Below are 21,560 nucleotides of genomic sequence, written 5' to 3'. Positions count from 1 at the left end.
AGCCTCTTCCTCATCGCGCTCCGCTCACACCACAGGAACTGGAACTTGCTACTCCGCTTCCGCCAACCGCTCAGCAAGCGCAACCCTTGGGTTCAACCACTCATGCTAGGAGTCAGCCTCCTCCACCCATGCGCCTTCCTTCTGCTTGTCTTTTATTCAGCCTTTGCAGACTGAGCCTCAGGTGTTCCCTCAACAGAGTCTTGAAGAGGAAACCACAACTATTGTTGTTCCAGCTCGTTATGACTCTGCTGTTCAGCATACCTTACCTCCATTTTCAAACCATGGCAAAAATATGAATCATGAGTTATGAATGTAAGGTTAACTTTATGTTGATTTTTAATCCCCATGCAAGCATGCATAAAGCACTCTAGCACTGGTCATGGAATTTCTGAGAAATGTTAAACGCCATGCACACGCTCTGCTTTCCTTACAGCAGGCTCTGCTTACAGCAGGCTCTGCTTACTACATGCACAGCATACAGCATGCTCTGCATTCAGCATGCTCTGCATACAACATGCTCTGCATACAGCATGCTCTGCATTCAGCATGCTCTGCATACAACATGCTCTACATACAGCATGCTCTGCATACAGCATACTCTGCATACATCATGCTCTGCATACCTTACCGCATGCTTCTCAGTCACACATCTTGGGTTGTTGCCAACTCACTAGACTGTCAAGCAGTTTCATAACGTTGCCTTCTAGTCTGCTGCTTTTGCACCAGTGAACCCTCACTCAGAGAACTTAGCTTTTCTAGGATAAGGTCCCTGTAGATGAGAAAGTTCTTTTCTCCCTCCTTCTGATATTCCCTTGAGGACTCTGTCATTTGGAGGGAGCCTTTAGCTGCATAACCTCTTATGGACTTTTATTTAAGCATAACATGCTTACAGGGAAGGTTATGGTTCCACTTCAGTCGCTAATCCCGTCTGTTACCACACCTGCTCCCATAGACCTTGAGCTGTGTTGCATGACATGCAGTCCAAGCTTAGTCCTTGTTAGAGGATTTTTTGTTTACGGAGTCAATGTGTCACGGGGAAGACGTTCAACAACCAACAGAAGTGACTTGTTGTGACGCAGTGCGGCAACCTCAGCAACCCGTTAAGGAGTTGTCTGTACGACCCAGACAGTCTAGACAGATTCGGGTTGTCACTGTACTTCCTCGCTTGCCCATGATTGACAGTTCACAGACTGTGCAGCAGTATCATGATCTTGTGTCCGGCTCCGTCAGACGACTGGCTTTTAAGAGCTCCCACAAGTCGTCGCTGTCTGGAGATTTTCAAATGGACTATGGATCTGACCAAGGAACTGGGCCTCCTGGTCAATTTTGAGGAGTCTCAGCTCGTTCCATCCCAGACCATTGTCTCCTTGGGTATGGATCTTCAGAGTCGAGCTTTTCGGACTTGTCCGTCGGCCCCAAGGATCTTCCAAGCCCTAGAATGCATCCAGAGCATGCTGAGAAGGAACCGATGCTTAGTCAGGCAGTGGATGAGTCTAACAGGGACACTTTCATCGCTGGCCCTGTTCATCGAGTTAGGGAGACTCCACCTCCGCCCCCTTCAGTATCATCTAGCTGCTCACTGGATAAAGGACATGACGCTAGAGACGGTCTCAGTTCCTGTTTCCGAAGAGATGAGGTCTACTCTAACGTGGTGGAAGAACAGCATTCTTCTCAAGGAAGGTCTACCATTGGCTGTTCAGACCCCCGACCACCGTCTCTTCTTGGACGCATCGGACACGGGCTGGGGTGCGACACTGGACGGACAGGAATGCTCGGGAACATGGAATCAGGAGCAAAGGACACTTCACATCAATTGCAAGGAGTTGTTGGCAGTTCATCTGGCCTTGATAAACTTCAAGTCCCTCCAGCTAAACAAGGTGGTGGAGGTGAACTCCGACAACACCACAGCCTTGGCTTACATCTCCAAGCAGGGAGGGACTCATTCGAGGAAGTTGTTCGAGATCGCAAGGGACCTCCTCATTTGGTCAAAAGATCGAAAGCTCACGCTGGTAACGAGGCTCATTCAGGGCGATATGAATGTCATGGCAGATCGCCTCAGCCGGAAGGGTCAGGTCATCCCCACAGAGTGGACCCTTCACAAGAATGTTTGCAGCAGACTTTGGGCCCTGTGGGGTCAGCCAACCATAGATCTATTCGCTACCTCGATGACCAAGAAGCTCCTCTTGTATTGTTCTCCGATTCCAGACCCAGCAGCAGTTCACGTGGATGCCTTTCTGCTGGATTGGTCCCATCTCGACCTGTATGCATTCCCGCCATTCAAGATTGTCAACAGGGTACTTCAGAAGTTCGCCTCTCACAAAGGGACACGGCTGACGTTGGTTGCTCCCCTCTGGCCCGCGAGAGAATGGTTCACCGAGGTACTGCAATGGCTGGTCGACGTTCCCAGGACTCTTCCTCTAAGAGTGGACCTTCTGCGTCAACCTCACGTAAAGAAGGTACACCCAAACCTCCACGCTCTTCGTCTGACTGCCTTCAGACTATCGAAAGACTCTCAAGAGCTAGAGGCTTTTCGAAGGAGGCAGCCAGAGCGATTGCCAGAGCAAGGACGACATCCACTCTCAGAGTCTATCAGTCTAAATGGGAAGTCTTCCGAAGCTGGTGCAAGGCCAATGCAGTTTCCTCAACTAGTACCACTGTAACCCAGATTGCTGACTTCCTGTTACATCTAAGGAACGTAAGATCCCTATCAGCTCCTACGATCAAGGGTTACAGAAGTATGTTGGCAGCGGTTTTCCGCCACAGAGGCTTGGATCTTTCCTCCAACAAAGATCTACAGGACCTCCTTAGGTCTTTTGAGACCTCAAAGGAACGTCGGTTGTCCACTCCAGGCTGGAATCTAGACGTGGTCCTAAGGTTCCTAATGTCATCAAGATTTGAACCGCTCCAATCAGCCTCTTTTAAGGACCTCACATTAAAAACTCTTTTCCTCGTGTGCTTAGCAACAGCTAAAAGAGTAAGCGAGATCCACGCCTTCAGCAGGAACATAGGTTTCACATCTGAAACGGCTACATGTTCCTTGCAGCTCGGTTTTTTGGCTAAAAACGAGCTTCCTTCCCGTCCTTGGCCTAAGTCGTTCGAGATCCCAAGCCTGTCCAACATGGTGGGGAACGAACTGGAGAGAGTACTTTGCCCAGTTAGAGCTCTTAAGTACTATCTAAGAAGGTCAAAACCATTACGAGGACAATCAGAAGCCTTATGGTGTGCTATCAAGAAGCCTTCTCTACCAATGTCTAAGAACGCAGTTTCTTACTACATCAGGCTTCTGATTAGAGAAGCAAATTCTCATCTGAAGGAAGAAGACCTTGCTTTGCTGAAGGTAAGGACACATGAAGTGAGAGCTGTGGCTACTTCAGTGGCCTTCAAACAGAACCGTTCTCTGCAGTGTTATGGATGCAACCTATTGGAGAAGCAAGTCAGTGTTCGCATCATTCTATCTCAAAGATGTCCAGTCTCTTTACGAGTACTGCTACACCCTGGGACCATTCGTAGCAACGAATGCAGTAGTAGGCGAGGGCTCAGCCACTACATTCCCATAATCCCATAACTTTTTAACCTTTCTCTTGAATACTTTTTATGGGTTGTACGGTCGGCTAAGAAGCCTTCCACATCCTTGTTGATTTGGCGGGTGGTCAATTCTTTCTTGAGAAGCGCCGAGGTTAAAGGTTGTGATGAGGTCCTTTAGTATGGGTTGCAGCCCTGTATACTTTAGCACCTTTGAGTTGATTCAGCCTCCCAAGAGGAACGCTGCGCTCAGTAAGGAAGACGATCTTATTAAAGGCAGAGTAACGGTTCAAGTCGACTTCCTTACCAGGTACTTATTATTTCATTGTTATTGTGGATAACTGATTATATGAAATACGGGATACTTAGCTATCCTTTAGTCTTGTACACTGGTTTTTCACCCACCCCCCTGGGTGTGAATCAGCTACATGATTATCGGGTAAGTTTAATATTGAAAAATGTTATTTTTATTAGTAAAATAAATTTTTGAATATACTTACCCGATAATCATGATTTAATCGACCCTCCCTTCCTCCCCATAGAGAACCAGTGGACCGAGGAATAATTGAGGAGGTGTCAACAAGAAGTACTTGAGTACCTGGCCACAGGTGGCGCTGGTAAATACACCCCCTTCTAGTATTGTGATAGCTGGCGTATCCCTCCATAGAATTCTGTCGGGCAACGGAGTTGACAGCTACATGATTATCGGGTAAGTATATTCAAAAATTTATTTTACTAATAAAAATAACATGTTTCTAGAGTGATCTAGTGTTTAGTCTCTTTCCAGCCACTGAATTATCTTTCATTAGATTTTTCTGTTACATTGTAATTCTGTTTTCGCAATTACTAACTTTTGAGAAAGGATAGAATTGCGTGTTTCAGGTACATACCACTTAAAGTTTCGAGTTCAGTGAAATAAGTGCAAACAGAAATCAAAGTGATAAGTGATTAGCGCAAAGTATGTCAGTGTTGTGCGTGAGGGTACTTTTGTGCGCGCCAGTCGTCCTCCCAGTCCGGGACCTCTTGCAAGCTCCCAAGCCCAGGGGAGAAGCAATGTCGAAGGGCAGAAGGGTTCAGCAGGCCTTGATCGGCGCACAGAAGTATCCTCGGTGGTTGTGGGCGTGTCTTACCGAGACCGTCACTCCCACCCGCAGACGATTGAGCCCTTATTTTGCTCGTCTGCAGAAGAAATTTAGGGGAGAAAACGCTGGTCTCAGGTCTCAAGACCTTTTAAACGTAAAGTCCAGACCTATGCCAGACGTACGAATTTAGAGTTCACAGTCATTGGGTTAGCTCTGACTCTCCTCAGTCATCAGTTGAATGCACTCCGCCTAAGAGGAGTAAGGTTCTGCCACAACAGAGCTCGACTGTTAAGGCTTTACCTCAGCCTACTGTAGTTTCTGCCGACCCCAAGTGGACTCTACTACAGTCCATGCAAGCTCTGCTTTCGGACTTGATGCGTGAGTGTCGGGCTGAGAGTGTTGCGCCTCCGCCTCCGCCTACACTCCCTCCGCCTATGCTCGCTCCGCCTGATCGCAGTACCACCTGCCAGGCGTACGATGTTGTGGACTCTACTACAGTCCATGCAAGCACAGCTTTCGGACTTGATGCGTGAGTGTCGGGCTGAGAGTGTTGCTCCTCCGCCTCCGCCTACACTCCCTCCGCCTACACTCGCTCCGCCTGATCGCAGTACCACCTGCCAGGCGTGCGATGTTGTGGACTCTACTACAGTCCATGCAAGCACAGCTTTCGGACTTGATGCGTGAGTGTCGGGCTGAGAGTGTTGCTCCTCCGCCTCCGCCTACACTCCCTCCGCCTACACTCGCTCCGCCTGATCGCAGTACCACCTGCCAGGCGTACGATGTTGTGGACTCTACTACAGTCCATGCAAGCACAGCTTTCGGACTTGATGCGTGAGTGTCGGGCTGAGAGTGTTGCTCCTCCGCCTCCGCCTACACTCCCTCCGCCTACGCTCGCTCCGCCTGATCGCAGTACCACCTGCCAGGCGTACGATGTTGAGCCACGTGCTGAGTTTGCTGTTCCCAGTGGTGTTCAGCCTCCGCCTTCCTTAAGGCAACCTTTACTATGGGATCAGGAGGATTATACCTCTCTTCCTCCGCCTCCACTTGCTGCTCCACCAGTGATGCAACACTCGGTTGAGGTACAACAACCTCTCCCGTCCATGAGTCAGTCTCCTCAGCTCTCGCTGCAGCGAGCTCAACCCTCCACAAGGCAAGCACCACAACACCTTAGCCTTGCGCCTCAGGAGCCTCAGCTTGCGAGACATTTACCTTGTTCTGCGCAGCCTCTTCCTCATCGCGCTCCGCTCACACCACAGGAACTGGAACTTGCTACTCCGCTTCCGCCAACCGCTCAGCAAGCGCAACCCTTGGGTTCAACCACTCATGCTAGGAGTCAGCCTCCTCCACCCATGCGCCTTCCTTCTGCTTGTCTTTTATTCAGCCTTTGCAGACTGAGCCTCAGGTGTTCCCTCAACAGAGTCTTGAAGAGGAAACCACAACTATTGTTGTTCCAGCTCGTTCTGACTCTGCTGTTCAGCATACCTTACCTCCATTTTCAAACCATGGCAAAAATATGAATCATGAGTTATGAATGTAAGGTAAACATTATGTTGATTTTTAAACCCCATGCAAGCATGCATAAAGCACTCTAGCACTGGTCATGGAATTTCTGAGAAATGTTAAACGCCATGCACACGCTCTGCTTTCCTTACAGCAGGCTCTGCTTACAGCAGGCTCTGCTTACTACATGCTCAGCATACAGCATGCTCTGCATTCAGCATGCTCTGCATACAACATGCTCTGCAACATACAGCATGCTCTGCATACAGCATACTCTGCATACATCATGCTCTGCATACCTTACCGCATGCTTCTCAGTCACACATCTTGGGTTGTTGCCAACTCACTAGACTGTCAAGCAGTTTCATAACGTTGCCTTCTAGTCTGCTGCTTTTGCACCAGTGAACCCTCACTCAGAGAACTTAGCTTTTCTAGGATAAGGTCCCTGTAGATGAGAAAGTTCTTTTCTCCCTCCTTCTGATATTCCCTTGAGGACTCTGTCATTTGGAGGGAGCCTTTAGCTGCATAACCTCTTATGTACTTTTATTTAAGCATAACATGCTTCCAGGGAAGGTTATGGTTCCACTTCAGTCGCTAATCCCGTCTGTTACCACACCTGCTCCCAAAGACCTTGAGCTGTGTTGCATGACATGCAGTCCAAGCTTAGTCCTTGTTAGAGGATTTTTTGTTTACGGAGTCAATGTGTCACGGGGAAGACGTTCAACAACCAACAGAAGTGACTTGTTGTGACGCAGTGCGGCAACCTCAGCAACCCGTTAAGGAGTTGTCTGTACTACCCAGACAGTCTAGACAGATTCGGGTTGTCACTGTACTTCCTCGCTTGCCCATGATTGACAGTTCACAGACTGTGCAGCAGTATCATGATCTTGTGTCCGGCTCCGTCAGACGACTGGCTTTTAAGAGCTCCCACAAGTCGTCGCTGTCTGGAGATTTTCAAATGGACTATGGATCTGACCAAGGAACTGGGCCTCCTGGTCAATTTTGAGGAGTCTCAGCTCGTTCCATCCCAGACCATTGTCTCCTTGGGTATGGATCTTCAGAGTCGAGCTTTTCGGACTTTTCCGTCGGCCCCAAGGATCTTCCAAGCCCTAGAATGCATCCAGAGCATGCTGAGAAGGAACCGATGCTCAGTCAGGTAGTGGATGAGTCTAACAGGGACACTTTCATCGCTGGCCCTGTTCATCGTGTTAGGGAGACTCCACCTCCCCTCCCTTCAGTATCATCTAGCTGCTCACTGGATAAAGGACATGACGCTAGAGACGGTCTCAGTTCCTGTTTCCGAAGAGAGGAGGTCTTCTCTCGCGTGGTGTAAGAACAGCTTTCTTCTCAAGGAAGGCTACCTTTGGCTGTTCAGAAACACGACCGCCGTCTCCTCTCGGACGCATCAGACACGGGCTGGGGTGCGACTTTGGACGGACAAGAATGCTCGGGAACATGGAATCAGGAGCAAAGGACACTTCACATCATTTGCAAGAAGTTGTTGGCGGTTATTCTGGCCTTGATAAACTTCAAGTCCCTCCAGCTTAACAAAGTGGTGGAGGTGGACTCTGACAACACCACAGCCCTGGCTTACATCTTCAAGCAGGGAGGGACTCTTTCGTGGAAGTTGTTCTAGATCGCAAGGTACCTACTCATCTGGTCTTTAGATCGAAAGCTAACTGGTAACGAGGTTCATTCAGGGCGGTATGAATGTCATGGCAGATCACCTCAGACGGAAGGGTCAGGTCATCCCCACAGAGTGGACCCTTCTCAAGAATGTTTGCAACAGACTTTGGGCCCTGTGGGGTCAGCCAACCATAGATCTGTTCACTACCTCGATAACCTAGAGACTCCTGTTGTATTGTTCTCCGATTCCAGACCCAGCAGCAGTTCACGTGGATGCTTTTCTGCTGGATTGGTTCCATCTCGACCTGTATGCATTCCCGCCGTTCAAGATTGTCAACAGAGTACTTCAGAAGTTCTCCTCTCACTAAGGGACACGGCTGACGTTGGTTGGCTCCGCTCTGGTCCGCGAGAGAATGGTTCTTAGAGGTACTGCAATGGCTGGTCGACATTCCCAGGACTCTTCCTCTAGGAGTGAACCTTCTAAGTCTACCTCACGTAAAGAAGGTACACCCAATCCTCCACGCTCTTCGTCTGACTGCCTTCAGACTTTCGAAAGACTCTCAAGAGCTAGGGGCTTTTCGAAGGAGGCAGCCAGAGCGATTGTCAAAGCAAGGAGAACATCCACTCTCAGAATCTATCAGTCTCAAGGGGAAGTCTTCCGTAGCTGGTACAAGACCAATGCAGTTTCCTCAACCAGTACCACTGTAACCCAGATTGCTGACTTCCTGTTATATCTAAGGAAAGTAAGATCCCTTTCAGCTCCTACGATCAAGGGTTACAGAAGTATGTTGGCAGCGGTTTTCCGCCACAGAGGCTTGGATCTTTCCACCAACAAAGATCTACAGGACCTCCCTAGGTCTTTTGAGACCTCAAAGGAACGTCGGTTGTCCACTCCAGGCTGGAATCTAGACGTGGTCCTAAGGTTCCTTATGTCATCAAGATTTGAACCTCTCCAATCAGCCTCTTTTTAGGACCTCACATTAAAAACTCTTTTCCTCGTGTGCTTGACAACAGCTAAAAGAGTAAGTGAGATCCACGCCTTCAGCAGGATCATTGTTTTCACATCTGAAACGGCTACATGTTCCTTGCAGCTCGGTTTTTGCTAAACGAGCTTCCTTCACGTCCTTGACCTAAGTCGTTCGAGATCCCAAGCCTGTCCAACTTGGTGGGGAATGATCTGAAAAGAGTACTTTGCCCAGTTAGAACTCTTAGGTACTATCTAAAAAGGTCTTAACCTTTACAAGGACAATCAGAAGCCTTATAGTGTGCTATCAAGAAACCTTCTTTTCCAAGTTCTAAGAACTCAGTTTCTTACTATTCAGGCTTCTGATTAGAGAAACACATTCTCGTCTGAAGGAAGAAGACCTTGCTTTGCTGAAGGTAAGGACACATGAAGTGGGAGCTGTGGCTACTTCAGTGGCCTTCAAACAGAACCATTCTCTGCAGAGTGTTATGGATGCAACCTATTGGAGAAGCAAGTCAGTGTTCGCATCATTCTATCTCAAAGATGTCCAGTCTCTTTACGAGTACTGCTACACCCTGGGACCATTCGTAGCAACGAATGCAGTAGTAGGCGAGGGCTCAGCCACTACATTTCCATAATCCCATAACCTTTTAACCTTTCTCTTGAATACTTTTTATGGGTTGTACGGTCGGCTAAGAAGCCTTCCACATCCTTGTTGATTTGGCGGGTGGTCAATTCTTTCTTGAGAAGCGCCGAGGTTAAAGGTTGTGATGAGGTCCTTTAGTATGGGTTGCAGCCCTGTATACTTTAGCACCTTTGAGTTGATTCAGCCTCCCAAGAGGAACGCTGCGCTCAGTAAGGAAGACGATCTTATTAAAGGCAGAGTAACGGTTCAAGTCGACTTCCTTACCAGGTACTTATTATTTCATTGTTATTGTGGATAACTGATTATATGAAATACGGGATACTTAGCTATCCTTTAGTCTTGTACACTGGTTTTTCACCCACCCCCCTGGGTGTGAATCAGCTACATGATTATCGGGTAAGTTTAATATTGAAAAATGTTATTTTTATTAGTAAAATAAATTTTTGAATATACTTACCCGATAATCATGATTTAATCGACCCTCCCTTCCTCCCCATAGAGAACCAGTGGACCGAGGAATAATTGAGGAGGTGTCAACAAGAAGTACTTGAGTACCTGGCCACAGGTGGCGCTGGTAAATACACCCCCTTCTAGAATTGTGATAGCTGGCGTATCCCTCCATAGAATTCTGTCGGGCAACGGAGTTGACAGCTACATGATTATCGGGTAAGTATATTCAAAAATTTATTTTACTAATAAAAATAACATCTTAATAACTAGGTCTTACCAGAATGTCGTTTATATAAGGGGATGTGATGCTACCAAATCGAGAGGCAATGTTAACTAGCGAGAGTGCTGTGGATCTGTTTCTGGTCGGATACAATTCAGCTGTAAAGATGAACACCAGATGGAAGGCAGCAGTCATTGACATCTTCCCAATTAGAGCCAGCGTCATGTTCGCCGCGAATGGAACTGTGAAATAACAGCAGACCAAAGTTATAGTTCTTGTCTAAAGATATGAAATTTATTAATCTACTAAGCAGGAACACAAAAAATTATAACATGAGAAAAATATCATAAATTAGTTGTGATACAATTCTTATGGTATGTCACAAACCAATACCTCCAATTTACTGTTTCTTTCGTGTCCTTCGTCTGCCATAACATGCCCAAACCGACCAGGTTATTTTACAATGGCCCTATGAACACCAAATGTTTGTTCAAGAAATCTACTTCTAGAAAAATTAGACCAAAATTTCTTCTTTCATCTTACTAAATATGACAAATTCGTAGATAATTTGTATTTTTATGAATAGTACTTACCTGGCAGTTATATATATATAGCTAAGTCTCTGACTTCCGGCAGAATTTATTCGAAAATCGCGGCAACCGCCTTGTGGTGGTTGTGTGGTTAGGTGGTTAACAACCCTTACAGGGTGGTACCTGGAATCATTCTCGTTTTCTGTTCTTCAGATTATCTCTGCCGGTCAGATCGACAACATCGTTGGTCCGCCATTAAGAGTTTTTCGAATCACTTTCCCTACATCGCTTTTTTGGACTTCGTTTGGTGATGTACACTGTGTTGGGATTTGGCAATCGTGTTTTGTTATTATTTTTTGTATTTTTGCCTTGTTTATCATGAGTGAAAAACTTCATATTCGTGTATGTGCGAGTGATGTATGCAAGGTGAGGTTACCGAAAGTGTCGGTTGACCCTCACACAGTTTGTATGGGTTGCAGGGGGTTTGAATGTGCACTAAATAATAGGTGCAAGGAATGCGAGGGTTTAAATGAAGATGATTGGTTAGCTATGAAGCACTATGTGCGCAAGCTTGAATTTGATAGAGTTAGGAGAGCTAAATCAAAGTCAAAGTCTGCTAGTGAAGCTAGCTTAGATTTATATATTGACCCTTTAATTGTTACCACTTTGGAAGTTGTTCCTTCCCCGAATGTAGTAACTCCTGCCCCTTCTACAGGATCTGCGCCTACAGATGACCCTCGGTATGCTAGGATGGCTGCTGAGTTGGAGGCCATTAAAGCACAAATTGCGGCCTTTCAAGGTAAGGGTGAAAGTGATATTAGTGCTTGTGAAAGTGCAGTGGTGGCGGCGGCTGATCGAATCTGTCATACCCCTAGGTCTAGACCTCTACCAAGCTCCCAGGACCAAGGGAGAAGGTACGTCGAAAGCCGAAAGGGGGTGAGAGGTGCTTATTCTCGGTCAGTCGTCGCCTCAGACAGTCCTGTTGCGACCTCCCAGGCTGCTCTTGACCGCCGTAGAAAAGGCGTGTCAGATACGTTAGTGTCTTCTCCTGATCCTTCTCCCAGACGCAAGTGGCGATACGAATCAAGACAGACGAAGAGAAGGTGGGACCGGTATGTGCAGTCTCACTCTCCCTCTCCCGGTTCGAGTAGCCGAGAACCTGATCCTTCGGAGGACAACTTCGTTGTTGTTCCTGTTAAGAGGACAGCTGCCTTCTTCGGAACCGCGAGAACCAGCAGAAGTTGCTAAAGCTTTCATGGCTGTTATGCTTTCAGCCGCCCTCCTTCACAGTCTGTCAGCCGTCAGGATGTCACTTTGCCTGTTAAGAGATCGTCTTCTAAGAGGGAATGAAGTATTTCTCCAAAGAAACCTATGCGCACTTCGTCAGCCGTACGACAACGCACACCCTCTTCATCTGTGCGACGCCAGGCCGTTACTTCCTCTCGCTCTCGGCACCAGGACGATACTGCCTCTCGTTCTCGGCGCCAGGAGGATTCCGCTTCTCGCTTGAAGCTCCAGGACGATTCCGCCTCGCGTTTTAGGAAGCAAGACGAATGCAGCCTGCATTATCAGGACGAATGCAGCCTGCCTTATCAGGACGATACCGCTTCTCGTCATCAGGACGATACCTCTTCTCGCCGACAGGACGATAGCAGCGCTTGGCGCCAGGACGACACCTACGCTAGGCGCCAGGACGCAAACAGCTCTCGGTGCCAGGCTGCTTGCAGCCCACTTCTTCAAGATGTTGACCTTGATCAGGATCTCAATGATATATCGGAAGAGGAAGAAAAATCTACAGACTCTGCTAGTGATTATAAGGTTCTATCTCGCTCTCTTTTAGAACTTTATGGGGAGGAATTTCAACCTTCAGTGCCTCGTTCTCCTCAGTCTCAATTCACCAGGAAGAAGGCTACGAAGCATTCGACCTTCATCAAAATGAAACTTTCAATTTCGGCCAGGAAAGCACTCGCTAAGGTGGGTGATTGGATGAAGGAACGGAGGCAAGCAGTCAAGACCACCTTTTCATTCCCACCGTCTCGGCTCGATTCCAAGGCTGGTATGTGGTATGAGACAGGGGAACCTTTGGGTCTAGGAGTGCCTGCTTCCTCCCAAGGTGACTTCTCTGCTCTTGTGGACTCTGCAAGAAGACATGCACTGAAGTCTGCCAAGGTGATGTGGTCCATGTCGGAACTTGATCACCTCGTCAAGGGAATTTTCAGGGTTTTCGAGGTTTTTAACTTCCTGGACTGGTCTCTCGGGACTTTGGCCAGGAAGACTGAACTCCAGGAAGGCACGAAGGACCTGACGAGTATCATGTCCTGCATGGACAAAGCTCTAAGGGATAGGGCGAATAAATTGGCTTCCCTTTTCTCAGCAGGGGTCTTAAAGAAGAGGGCCCTATTGTGCTCCTTCATCTTTAGATCGGTGACTGTTGCCCAGAAGTCGGAGCTGCTTTACGCCCCTCTGTCACACCATCTCTTTCCAAAAGCTCTGGTCAGAGATATCTCCCTTTCTCTGGCACAGAAGGCTACTCAGGACCTTTTATCTCGGTCTGCCAGAAAGCCTTTGCCTGTTGCTCCTGCTCCTCTGAAGAAGGAAGAGAAGAAGTTCCAGCAGCCCTTTCGGAGTAGGGCTTCCTCGAGAGCGGATTTCAGGGGGAGAAGACAAGAGTCAGGGCCAAGGACCAGCAGAGGTGCGTTTAGGCCCCGATCCAAAAAATGAGATGGAAGTCCTCCAGACAACAGTAGGGGCAAGAGTGTCTCGTTTTTGACAGTCTTGGAAGAGGAGAGGGGCGGACACCTGGTCCCTCTCGATCATCAAAGAAGGTTACAAGACCCCTTTTTGAAGAAGCCTCCTTTCTCAGACACTTCCCTAGCCTTAGTGGCTCAGTACGCCGACGCGGGGAAACAAGAGGCTCTTCTGGAGCTAGTCGACCAGATGTTGGTCAAGGGAGCAATAGAGCCAGTCCGGGACCTTACCTCCCCAGGCTTTTACAATCGCCTATTTCTGGTTCCCAAGAACTCGGGTGGATGGAGACCAGTCCTAGATGTCAGCTCTCTGAATGCCTTCATGGAGAAAACAAAGTTCTCCATGGAGACGACTCAGTCCATGCTGGCAGCAGTTCGTCCAGGCAACTGGATGGTATCTCTCGACCTGCAGGACACTTATTTCCACGTCCCCATTCATCCGACTTCAAGGAAATATCTGAGACTTGTGATTCAGGGCAAGTGCTTTCAATTCAGGGCACTTTGCTTCGGTCTCAGCACAGCTCCCCAAGTTTTCACCAGGCTAATGGCGAACATGGCAGGCTGGTTACATCAGGAGGGGATAAGAGTATCCTTCTATCTGGACGACAGGCTGATCCGATCACAGTCGAAAGAAAAATGTCTGGAGGACCTACAGAAGACGTATACAATGACTCAGGACCTGGGACTCATCATCAACAGGGAGAAGTCTCAGACCGAACCAAATCAGAATATTCTCTATTTGGGGATAGTTCTGAATTCAGTTCTTTTTTTTTGGCTTCTCCCTCCCAGGAAAGGCAGACCAGGTGCCTAGAAAAAAGTCAAAGAATTTTTAAAGAAACAGGAATGCTCAGCGAAGGAGTGGATGAGTCTGCTGGGAACTCTATCCTCCCTAGAGCAGTTTGTCTCGTTGGGAAGACTGCACCTAAGGCCTCTGTAACACTTCCTCGCAAAGGTATGGAACAGAAAGACCCAGGAGGACTCCTTTTCTTTTCCCATTCCGACAGAGATCAAGGATCTTTTGATGTGGTGGCTGGACCCAGCTCTGTTAGGAGAAGGGATCTCCTTGTACAAGAAGAACCCCGACCTAGTGTTATTCTCAGACGCGTCGGAGTTAGGCTGGGGAGCAACACTAGGGAACAAGGAGGTCTCAGGCGTTTGGGAAGGAAGTCAGGTCAGTTGGCATATCAACAGGAAGGAGTTAATGGCCATTTTGTTAGGGCTAAAGGCCTTCAAAACCTTTGTGTCAGGGAAGACTGTGGAGATCAATTCAGACAACACCCAAGCTCTCGCATACATCAGGAAACATGGGGGAACTCACTCCCTCTCTCTGTTCAGAACAGCGAGAGAGCTTCTCCTTTGGGCGAGCGAGAACAGGACTCAGCTGTTGACGAGGTTTGTTCATGAGCAGAGAAACATCAGGGCAGACATGCTCAGCAGGAAGGGACAAGTTCTTCCCATAGAGTGGACTCTCAACCCGCATGTCTGTCAGAGCCTCTGGAAGTTGTGGGGCAGACCTGTAATAGTCCTTTTCGCCTCCAACTTGAACAAGAGGATCCCCAACTACTGCTCCCTAGTCCTGGACGAGGAAGCGGTAGCAGTGGACGCCTTCTTGATGGATTGGACGGGGTGGACATGTATGCGTTTCCCCCGTTCAAAATCATCAATCTGGTCGTCAGGAAATTCTCTCTCCTCGATTCGGGACGAATGATCCTAGTGGCTTCATTCTGGCCTGCAAGGGAATGGTTCACCAAAGTGGTGGGCATGCTGATGGACTTCTCAAGAAGACTCCCGGCGAGTCCAGATCTTCTCAGACAACCCCACTTCGAGAGATATCATCAAAACCCCCTCGCTCTCAATCTAACTGCTTTCAGACTGTCGAGAAGCTTGTTAGATCTCGAGGCTTTTCGGCACAAGCGGCAAAAGCTATTGCCAGAGCAATGAGGATCTCGTCACAAAGAGTCTACCAGTCTAAGTGGGAGACCTTTAGAGCTTGGTGTAGGCGGCACAAGGTTTCCTCGACCACTACCTCTCTGAGCCAGATTGCAGACTTTTTTTTGTACCTCAGGCAGGATGCTAAGCTGGCTGTATTTACCATCAAAGGATACAGGAGTATGCTCTCAACCGTCTTTAGGTATAGAGGCCTAGAGTTGTCTCAAGATAAGGATTTGCAAGACCTCATTAGGTCCTTTGAGACGACAAAACAGGTACAATTAAGACCCCCATCTTGGAACCTGGATGTGGTGTTTAAGTTTCTGTGTTCCAAGAAATTTGAACCTATCTCGCAAGCCTCTCTTCGAGATGTAACAAAGAAAACCCTTTACCTTATGACTCTAGCGACTGCCAAATGGGTCAGCGAGGTCCATGCAATTGAGAAGCATGTAGGCTTCAATCAAAATGGAGCGGTTTGTGCCTTAAGGTTCGACTTTCTCGCCCAGAACGAGAACCCTTCGAAACCCTAGCCTAGGACCTTTAAGGTTCCTAACCTCACGAACCTAGTGGGTCAGGAGCAGGAAAGACTCCTTTGCCCAGTTAGGGCTCTCAAGGCTTATTTGGCCCACACTAAGAACATGAGGGGTGCATCCAACTTGTTATGGTGTTCTGTGAAGGATCCTCAAAAAACCCTGTCAAAGAACACTTTGTCCTTTTTCCTGAGGGAAACTATTAGGGAAGCTCACCTTTTATGTGAGGAAAAACCCTTCGCCCTGTTGAAAGTACGGGCTCACGAAGTAAGAGCCATTGCTATCTCACTGGCATATCAGAAAAATATGTCAGTTAGGCAAATCATGGACGTAACGTTCTGGAGGAGCAACTCTGTCTTCGCTTCTCATTACCTCAGAGAGGTGAGAGTAGACTATGACAAGTGTTATACCTTGGGCCCATACGTAGCTGCGGCTTCTGTATTAGGCAAAGGAGTTACTACCCCCACTCAACCTTAGTTTGTATACATGTATGAAGGTTTGTGTTTTTTATGGTTGTCTGAGGACCTCGTCTTGTGGTCCGGTTCCCTCAGTCCAAATAGATAGCTTATATCTATTTCTGCAACGTTAGGTGGTTAGTTTTAGTAAGGTTGCAGGTTTTTATTATATGGGGCGAAGGTAGTTTCTGAAGTCTAGTCAAGTTGTTGGTCTTACCCCTTTGACAGACTCGATTGAGTTGTTTGCAGCATAGCAGGTCTACTCCTGGCTGAACACTCCTAAAGGAAAGCGACTCTAGAAGCAGTAACCTTTGAAGTCAGCTACCTTAGCAGGTGAGGAATCAAGGTGTTTTTTCTCCTACAACTCTTTTGTTGTTTCCCCAACGATGTTTACAGTCTGTTTCCCTCCTCCAAATGTGTGAATCAGCTATATATATATAACTGCCAGGTAAGTACTATTCATAAAAATGGAGTTTTTATGATATAACAAAGTTTTATGGATACTTACCTGGCAGTTATGTATATATTTTAAAGCCCACCCACCTCCCCTCAGGAGACAGGTCGGGCAAAGATAATCTGAAGAACAGAAAACGGGAATGATCCCAGGTACCACCCTGTAAGGGTTGTTAACCACCTAACCACACAACCACCACAAGGCGGTTGCCGCGATTTTCGAATAAATTCTGCCGGAAGTCAGAGACTTAGCTATATATATATATATATATATATATATATATATATATATATATATATATATATATATATATATATATATAAATAAATAACTGCCAGGTAAGTAATCATAAAACTTTGTTTTATCATAAAAACTCCATTTTTCCTAACTATACAAACCTTGGCTATTTAATAGGGGTATTGCTGTTGCAGGTGTTGAGGTGCCAGTGATGGGAGATGAGAATGAGAGAGAGATTACAATAGATGAAGTGAGGAGAGCACTAGATGAAACGAGAGTAGGAAAAGCGTCTGGTATGGATGGTGTGAGAGCTGAGATGTTGAAGGAAGGGGGTGTGACTGTACTTGAATGGTTGGTGAGATTGTTTAATATGTATTTTGTGTTGTCAATGGCACCAGTAGATTGGGTTTGTGCATGTATTGTACCACTATATAAGGGTAAGGGAGATGTGCATGAGTGTTGTAATTCAAGAGGTATTAGTTTGTTAAGCGTAGTTGGAAAAGTGTATGGTAGAGTAATGATTAATAGGATCAAGGATAAAACAGAGAATGCCATCTTAGAAGTACAGGGTGGTTTTAGAAGAGGTAGGGGTTGTATGAATCAGATTTTTACAGTAAGGCAGATATGCGAGAAATATTTAGTAAAAGGTAAGGAGGTGTATGTTGCGTTTATGGATCTGGAGAAAGCGTATGATAGAGTTGATAGGGAAGCAATGTGGAATGTGATGAGGTTATATGGAGTTGGTGGAAGGTTGTTGCAAGCAGTGAAAAGTTTCTACAAAGGTAGTAAAGCATGTGTTAGGATAGGAAATGAAGTGAGTGATTGGTTTCCGGCAAGAGTGGGGCTGAGACAGGGATGTGTGATGTCGCCGTGGTTGTTTAACTTGTATGTTGATGGAGTGGTGAGAGAGGTAAATGCTCGAGTGCTTGGACGAGGATTAAAACTGGTAGACGAGAATGACCATGAATGGGAGGTAAATATAGTTGTTGTTTGCGGATGATACTGTACTGGTTGCAGACACAGAAGAGAAGTTTGGCCGATTAGTGACAGAATTTGGAAGAGTGTGTGAGAGAAGGAAGTTGAGAGTTAACGTGGGTAAGAGTAAGGTTATGAGATGTACGAGAAGGGAAGGTGGTGCAAGGTTGAATATCATGTTGAATGGAGAGTTACTTGAGGAGGTGGATCAGTTTAAGTACTTGGGGTCTGTTGTTGCAGCAAATGGTGGAGTGGAAGCAGATGTACGTCAGAGAGTGAATGAAGGTTGCAAAGTGTTGGGGGCAGTTAAGGGAGTAGTAAAAAATAGAGGGTTGGGCATGAATGTAAAGAGTTCTATATGAGAAAGTGATTGTACCAACTGTGATGTATGGATCGGAGTTGTGGGGAATGAAAGTGATGGAGAGACAGAAATTGAATGTGTTTGAGATGAAGTGTCTAAGGAGTATGACTGGTGTATCTCGAGTAGATAGGGTTAGAAACGAAGTGGTAAGGGTGAGAAACGGGTGTAAGAAATGAGTTAGCAGCTAGAGTGGATATGAATGTGTTGAGGTGGTCTGGCCATGTTGAGAGAATGGAAAATGGCTGTCTGCTAAAGAAGGTGATGAATGCAAGAGTTGATGGGAGAAGTACAGTACAAGAGGAAGGCCAAGGTTTGGGTGGATGGATGGAGTGAAAGAAGCTCTGGGTGATAGGAGGATAGATGTGAGAGAGGCAAGAGAGCGTGCTAGAAATAGGAATGAATGGCGAGCGATTGTGACGCAGTTCCGGTAGGCCCTGCTGCTTCCTCCAAAGCCTTAGATGACCGCGGAGGTAGCAGCAGTAGGGGATTCAGCATTATGAAGCTTCGTCTGTGGTAAATAATGTGGGAGGGTGGGCTGTGGCACCCTAGCAGTACCAGGTGAACTCGGTTGAGTCCCTTGTTAGGCTGGGAGGAACGTAGAGAGTAGAGGTCCCCTTTTTGGTTTTTTGTTTTGTTTCATTTATTGATGTCGGCTACCCCCCAAAATTGGGGGAAGTGCCTTGGTATATGTATGTATGTAAGTATGTATTACTTTCGGTGTAGCTGAAATGACGAGCCATTAAAATTTAACGAGGGTTTACTACCCACACCGCTAGTTAGCGGGGGTAGGGGAGGGTAGCTTGCTACCCTCCCCTCCCCCCCCAGCCCTCACACACACCTGTGCTTGAGCTCACTTTGCTTGGAGGTAGGACTTCAAGGGGGATAGGGTTGGTGGGCAAATTTGGTTAAATAGCTAAGGTTTGTATAGTTAGGAAAAATACAAATTATCTACGAATTTGTCATTTGTTCCGTTACTGGAATACAAACCACGCTATTTAATAGGGGTGACTCACCCATTAGGAAGGGTGGACGTCCCAGACAGTTCTGGCTTTTTGGCTTTGCCCAGGGACTCGTTATTTGAGTGTGTAAGCACTCAAGAAATAAGGAGTCCCTGCACCTCGCTAGAGCCTTGCTACGCAAGGACTGCGGCCTACGCAAGCTGTGTGTGAAGGTATGAAGAAGTGTGACTCGTCCTAGGAAGTTGTTCTGAAGTTCTTTAGATGGAAACTTGTAGACTAGGACTTTCCCAATACCACCTCGTCAGGGTATGGGGACCTAACAGTATTAACCTTAATACTAGGAACACAAGGGAGTGTGGAGGGATGTTGCAAAAACAACCCCCACACCCTTGAATCACTCTAGCTGACAAATGTCTCAACAAAACAAACTTTCCCCTTACGTTTTCTAAAACCAGACTCTTAGAAAAAAGGACAAAAAACCAAACCAAACCTAACCTTAATACTATATTTCCTACAAACTAAACATATAATCAACAAAAAACCTTTTCACAATCAAATAAATCTTAACAAAACTTGAAACTAACCACAACCCACACATAAACACACATATATATATTAACCGTACACCTTTCATATAAATCCTCCCAAAAAACCTAACAAACTTAAAATTAAACTTCACACCAACACCCAAATACTGTATGTATGTTTATATGATATTCTGTATTTTAATGGCACCAACACAGCCGTCCACACACTGCCAAACTGTCTTTTACGGCACACCCACAGCTTCGTGGTTAGCAATACACGGTGTGGCAATTTGCCACCACTACCTCCCTGATTGGGGTCCTGGATGCCATCTTCGTCATCATAAACATCATCATCAACAGCAATCGGAATATCATTCGGTCCAGGTCATCAACATAATCTAAGTCAGAGTAGCCGTATCAACTTTCTTATTATTAGCCAGGTCGTCAACAATTAACCCAGGTAAACAAAATCTCTCCAAAGGAGTTAGTCTCACGAAGGAGGAATCACGGCTTTTTAAACAAATAAACACTTCCAACGTTGGTTAGAAAAATATATAAATCCAGCGTTCACACAACTGCCTCAGGACGCAGTCAATCAAACAAAGCATTCGCTCCGAAACATTTACTACTCTCCTAACCTAGCTAAAAGTAAACAAACAACCTCATTTACACCAACAGTCTTTCTCACAACAAACAATCGATACACTAACTACCTCTCTCTCTCTCTCTCTCTCTCTCTCTCTCTCTCTCTCTCTCTCTCTCTCTCTCTCTCTCTCTCTCTCTCTCAGGATTTGGCAAAAACAAAAAATAAAAAATAAAAATTAATCCTCCACATTCCTCCCCCCTTACTTTGCCAAATCCGTCTCACACAACACTTACCTAATTTTTTTTCACAACCCAGTCACAGTCGGGAACAGGACTTCTACTCCGAGTACCTGGGCCTTTATACACACTCTCATTCTCTTCTTCCTTGTCACAATCATTCGCTACATTAACACTATTCCTATTTAAATCCCTATCATCTAATATATCATGCACTATCCCATCTACCTCACTATCATCTGGCCCTAAAATCTCACTTATTTCGGTCAGCAATTCATCCATTTCATCAAAACCATTTTCTACTTTAATAAAAGATTCATTCATAGTACAGTACTTATCATTCTCCTATCTCTCATTCTTGCATTCTTCATACTTTCTTTTACATCATCTAATGAAAAACCACACACTATAGATATCATTCATACTCAGCCATGATTCATCTGTATTAACACATTTATCTTCCATACACACTTGTACATTTACACCCTTGTCATACTTCTGGTTCCTACCTATGCCTATAACTTTCCCTTGCACTTTCTTCTCACTTAAAACTTTCACACGCCTCTTTTTCCTATATTCAATTAACACTAATTGTTTATTTTCCAGCCCTAACTTCTCATGCATACTAGATTCATACTTATTCATTTCCAACCAATTATTCATCCCATTCTCACAAACATTGATCCTATTCCTTCCACACACACAGGAGGACTCACCCAGCTGAACCCTCTTACACTCTAGTTTCCCGAACATCCTGGCTGACTTAATCCCTCCTTCCAACATACTCTAGCTACATGCCCATCTGCACCACATTCACTACACTTAACCTGCAGCTCCTTGCACATTCTAGCATAATGACCATCCTTACCACAATTACCACAAATCACATTCATACGATTACTACGACATCCACTCACTATGTGCCCAGTCATACCACACCGATAACATTTTACCCCTTTCTCTTTCTTGCACTCGCTAATTCTATGACCTACCTCACCACATCCAAAACAAGCACCTAGAGCCC

General features: G+C 46.3%; 1 protein-coding gene across 1 annotated transcript in view; it reads right to left on the bottom strand.

Moving 5' to 3' along the window:
- The window catches only part of LOC137616454 (solute carrier family 22 member 7-like), a 122,266-nt gene that overhangs the window by 5,442 nt on the left and 95,264 nt on the right, over positions 1-21,560 (bottom strand). Inside the window, exon 11 of the mRNA XM_068346232.1 lies at positions 10,068-10,252. Coding sequence (XP_068202333.1) covers positions 10,068-10,252 — 185 coding nt within the window. The remainder of the gene's footprint in view (positions 1-10,067; positions 10,253-21,560) is intronic.

The sequence above is a fragment of the Palaemon carinicauda genome, chromosome 22, assembly GCF_036898095.1.
Source record: "Palaemon carinicauda isolate YSFRI2023 chromosome 22, ASM3689809v2, whole genome shotgun sequence".
NCBI lineage: Eukaryota > Metazoa > Arthropoda > Malacostraca > Decapoda > Palaemonidae > Palaemon > Palaemon carinicauda.
This window is presented reverse-complemented; position numbering and strand designations above follow the sequence as displayed.